This window comes from Galeopterus variegatus, unplaced genomic scaffold, assembly GCF_000696425.1.
Source record: "Galeopterus variegatus unplaced genomic scaffold, G_variegatus-3.0.2 Scaffold589, whole genome shotgun sequence".
In the NCBI taxonomy this organism is placed as follows: Eukaryota; Metazoa; Chordata; class Mammalia; order Dermoptera; family Cynocephalidae; genus Galeopterus; species Galeopterus variegatus.
This window is the reverse complement of record NW_007726700.1, coordinates 478,589-484,208: the sequence shown is the minus strand read 5'-3', so window position 1 is coordinate 484,208 and position 5,620 is coordinate 478,589. Positions and strand designations below refer to the sequence as shown.

General features: G+C 35.0%; 1 protein-coding gene across 2 annotated transcripts in view; it reads right to left on the bottom strand.

Annotated features, from left to right (window-relative positions):
* Positions 1 to 2: 2 nt before the first annotated feature.
* TMEM71 (transmembrane protein 71) overlaps positions 3 to 5,620 on the bottom strand; it is a 46,110-nt gene continuing 40,492 nt past the window's right edge. For both annotated transcript variants that reach the window (XM_008570296.1, XM_008570295.1), the window contains 2 exons: positions 167 to 228; positions 3 to 67 (listed from right to left, as the gene is read on the bottom strand). In XM_008570296.1, coding sequence (XP_008568518.1) covers positions 3 to 67; positions 167 to 228 — 127 coding nt within the window. The remainder of the gene's footprint in view (positions 68 to 166; positions 229 to 5,620) is intronic.

Below are 5,620 nucleotides of genomic sequence, written 5' to 3'. Positions count from 1 at the left end.
ACTTACTGAGCACAGGCGGTGTCTTCGACATAACTGGCCAGGTGGAGAATCAGTGATTTGACAACATCTTAGGTGAGAGAGAAAATATTTTAAAATTATTTAAAAATGACCACAATTGAAATGAAATGCAGGAATCAGAGCAATAATTTGGGAAACGGTTACTTACAAGCTATGGTTATCATCAATGAGCATGTGAAGACACCGGCTAATACTCCTCCCATGAACCATCTGAAACAACAGGATTGCTCAGGTTTAGCGTACTATTTACGCATTTCCAACACATGAGATGTTCTTTTCTACTTACCATAGACTTATGATTTCAAGATTTACTATAAAACAGCAGTAATAAAAATAGTATGGCATTGGCAAAAGGATAAACATATAGATCAGTGGAAGAGAGTAGGGAGCCCAGAAACAGACCCATTCAAATATAGTAAAACTGATTTCTAACAGAGGCACAAAAGCAATTCAAAGGAGAAAGGATTGTCTTTTCAACAAATGGTGTTGGAACAATTGGATATTTACATGCAGAAGAACAAACGTCCACATATACATCATTTTGCACAAAATTTAACTCAAAATGGGCCATAGACCAAGATGCAAAAAATAAAAGCATAAAATTTCTAGAAGAAAACATAGGAGAAAATCTATATGATTTTATGTTTGGTGATGAATTTTTAAACACACCACCAAATGCACAATCCAGGAAAGAAAAAAAAAGTTGATTAATTGGACGTCATCAAAATTAAAAAAAAACTTTTGTACTGTGAAAAGATGAGTTATAATATGTGAGAAAATATTTGCAAATCACATGTCTGATAAAGGACTTTTATCTGGAATATGTAAAGAACTCTTAAAACTTGACAATAAGAAAATAAAGCAGCCCACTTAAAAATGAGAAAAAGATCTGAACAGACACCTCATCAAAGAAGATAGAGAAATGGCAAGTAGATATAAGAAAGATGTTTAACATCATTGAACATTAGGGTAATGCAAAAAAAAAAAAAAAAAAAAAAAAAAAAACCCAGTGAGATGCCCCTGCACACCTATCAGAATGGCTAAAACCCAGAAAACTGACAGCACCAAATGCTAGAGAGGATGCAGAGCAATAGGAGCTCTCATTAATTGCTGGTAGGAATGAAAACAGTGCACACACACTGGAAAACAGTTTGGCAGTTTCTTAGAAAGTTAAACGTGCACTTAACACACAACCCAGCAATCACACTCCTTGGTATTTACCCAACTGAGCTGAAACTTTGTGTCTGTACAAAATCCTACATATTACCCAACTGAGCTGAAACTTTCTGTCTGTTCAAAATCCTGCATACGATTCTTTGTAAGAGCTTTATTCAAAATTATTAAAAACTGGAAGCAACCAAGACGTTCTTCAATAAGTTAATGTACAAACAGGCTATAGTACATCCATAAAATTGAATATTATTCAGCAACTAAAAGGAATGAGCTAATTGTTAGAATGGCACATTAATTGTTCCAATTGGTTGGTACCTTTTCTTTTAAAAAAAGATGTGCCTTAGAGGAGGTGAATAGTTTTCTATATTAATCATATACAAGCAAAATACTCCATGGGAAAAATAATTCATTCTGGTAGATTAGGGAGTGAAGGGAAGATAGAATGGTAGGAAAACCTGCAGCTCCACATGAAGCAAAATTCAATGTGAGATTCAAGCTCATATTTCCACCCCCTCCCTCACCTTCCATTTTTTGTTTTTGTTTTTTGGTAACGGTTGCTTATAAATTTTTATTTTAAAGTTCCAGAAAAAAAAAGGAATGAGCTATTAATTAATGCAAAAACATGGGTGAATTGCTATGTGAAAGAAGTTCAACCAAAAAGGCTACATACTGCATGATTACATTAATAAAACATTCAGAAAAAGACAAATCTATAGGGACAGGAAACAGATCAGTGGTTTCTAGAAGTTTGGGAAGGAGGAGTGTTTAACTAGGGAAACACAGAGAATTTTTTTGGACGGTGGAATTAATCTGTATGGTACTGTCGTGATGGATACATGGCATTGTCCATTTGTCAAAACCCATAGAATTTTCTAGCACAAAGAGCAAACCTTCATTTATACAAATTGAAAAAAATCAATCAGGAGGTTGGGAAAATCCCAGGATGGAATGCAAACAAAAGAATCTAACTATATTACAAACGTATCATGTAATTTCACTGAAGACGGGGGGCGGGGGGGGGAGGTGCTTATCTAAACAATTTTGGAAAATAGTTTCGACTGAAACTCTAAGACTAAAGACGAAAGGAACTATACATAAACACTGTACTCTAGTTAGTAAGATTCTTTTTCACAGAGGGTATAGGTTAATGATTCTGAGACTTCTGTACGTGTATACTAGGACTGAACAAATTAGCAAATAGATGGCCAGTGGTGGGAACCTGGTTTCTAGCTGTCAGAGTGGGAGGTTACAGATAAGAAAGGTAAGGGGAAAGGACAGAATAAGCCATGTGGTATTGGATTAAAGTCAGATAAATCAATATGAAATCATGTTTAGCCTAACACACACACACACGCACACATATAGAGACAGATACAGAAATAATTTTTGATGTGTATGTGTACATGGACTGGTATACACACGCTTATTTCCTCATTCTGTGTACTGACAGGGCCGGTAACTATAAGCACACCCAACATCTAGATCTTGGTTTCTCATTTTATTCTGCAATAAAAGACACCAGGGGCTCTTAGAAAAATGGTTGATGAGCCTGAATCATCTTGCCAGAAAATAAGAAATTGTCACCAAAAAAAAAAAAAAAAAAAAAAAAAGGGTAGAAGCATGTCAAAGGGATTCAAGAACCAACCTAAAAGAGCTCCCAATGGCCAAAGCAGGAATAATTTGAGCAAGAAAATAAATAATATAGTATTAGATTATACCCCAAATTATGAAATAAAAATCTGTGAATACAGATGGATATAAATAAATGTTTAAGTAAATAAGGAATGCTGGGAACAAAAGCTAAGAGGAGAGTAAAAGAAGAGGTAGAATTAAGAAGAAAGCTATTCCATGCATGAGGCGAGTACCTAGGAAAGCAGGGTTTATAAAAGACGATGATGTTTAATAGATTAAATGGGCGGGGCAGGTGTTGCAAGTGGTCTGACATTGCTGGACTAAGAAAGGAGGAACGGATGGGATGTAGGAAGATAGGAGAAGCAAATTTGAAGCTTGTTAAGAAGCTGGATTTGAACCTATAGCTTGTGGAGTCTTGTAAAGGTCACCCTGGGCAGCATAAGGAGTTAGATTGGGCAGGGGGTGAAGGGGGGCAAGAACTGGTGGGAGGAAAATTAAATAAGAGGCTACTTGTAGTGGTCCAGACTCAAGATATACCTGAACCAGAGTTACAGCAGTGGGAGGTGGAGGTCCAGTTTACCCACTCCTCTAAATCCCATAGCATATATAGTCTGTCACAATGTATTCTGACCAATCAGACCTAACACCCCATTTTAATAACAAGCACTTTCTTTAGTAACAATAATGACCCTTCCTATTCTGGAATAAATGTTTAAAGACACACATCTAAATAAAAGAGCTACAATAAGTGAGAAATATAGAAAAAAATTTAAAACAAAATGATATAGTAATAGGTATCACTACACTAGAAATTACAATGAAATATTCAGTGCTTGCACCTCCTTATGATGAATAATATCTATCTTAGAAATCCTTTTTTATTGGTACAGATCTCTCTCTCTCTCTCTCTCTCTCTGTCTGACCACCTGTCTCCCTCCAACTTTGTGATTTAAATCTATCTCTATTGCATTTCATAACTGTACATCATTGTGTTGTGTGCACACACCTAATTTGTTTACCTAGTCCTCTATTTATGGATGTTTGGGTTGCTTCCAGTATTTTCTTATTACAAAAATGACGTGCATGGAACCCAAAATAGCCAAAACAATCTTGAAAAAGAAGAACAAAGTTGGAAGACTCACTTCTCAATTTCAAAACTTACTATACCACATGCAAAAGAATAAAGATGGACCCATACCTTACACCATATACAATAATTAACTCAGAATGAAGTAGAAGCCCAAACATAAGAGCTGAAACTACAAAACAATTATAAGAACACATAGGAGAACACCTTTATGACATTGTAATTGATGTTGATTTGTTGAATATGACACCAAAAACACAGCCAACAAAGGAAAAATTAGATAAATTAAACTATATAAAAATTTAAAACTTCCGTGTATCAAAGAACACAATCAAGAGAGTAAAAAAACAATCACAGGATGGGAGAAAATATTTGCAAATTATGTCTCTGATAAGGGGTCAATATCCAGAATATATTAAAAATTCCTATAATTCAAGAACAACAACAAAATAAACAGCATAATTAAAAAATGGACAAAGGACTTGAACAGATATTTCTCCAAAGAAGATGTGCAAATGCCCAATAAGCACATGAAAAGATGGTCAACAACTTAGTCATTAGGGAAATGCAAATCAAAACCACAATGAGGTACCATGCCACATCTGCTAGAATGGCTCTAATCAAAAAGACAGACAGTGGCAAGTATTGTGAATGAGGAAAATTTGGATTCCTCATAAATTCCTTGTGCAAATGCAACATGATGCCATCCTTTTGGAAAGCATTTCAGCATTCCTAAACATGTTAAACATAGTTACCATATGCGCAGAAATTCCATTCCTAGGTATTTACCCCCCCAAATTAAGGCATATGTTCACACGAAAACTTGTACACTGAGGTTCATAGCAGCATTATTTATCATAACCAAAGAATGGAAACAACCCAAATGCCCATGAACTAATGAATGAATACACAAAAATGTGGTGGATTCATACAGTGAAATATTATTCAGCCATAAAAAGAATGAAGTACTAATACATGCTACAATATGGACGGAACTTGAAAATGTTATGCTAAGTGATTAAAGCCAAACACAAAAGACCACATGTTGTGTGATTCCATTTACATGTACTGTACAGAACAGGCAAATCCATAGAGACGGGAAATAGATTTGAGGTTTCCAAGGGCTGGGGAGGTGGGAACGGGGAGTAACTGCTAGTGGGTACAGAGTTTATTCAGTGAAGAAATTGCTATGGACTGAATTAGACAGTAATGGTGGTTGTACAACTGTGAATATACTAAAAACCAGTGGAATGTACACTTTAAAAATAATTTTTAAAATTTTAAAAGTGCAGCAAATAGCATTATACATGTCATTTCATACATGTGTTAGTGCATGTATAGGATACATTCCTAGAAAGTATAGCCAGGTCAAATAGAACATGCAATTTTAAATTTGGTAGAAATTGCCAAACTGCCCTACCTAGGTATTTTAAACATAAAATGTTAAAAATTTCACTAGCAATGAAGGAACCTGCTTGCTGCTTCACAACCTTGTCATAAAAGCATGTTACTAAACCTTTGGATTTTTGTCAGTCTGATGGGATCATGGGCAGATTTTTAAAAAAGAATCGTGTTAATTATTTTTATTTTCAAAATGTAAGTCACTTGAAAGAGATTAGAAGTAAATACACAGGAAAACAAAAATATCATCAAAAACTCCTACCACCTGAATGTAGCCATTATGAAAACCTGATGAATATTTTTTCAGAC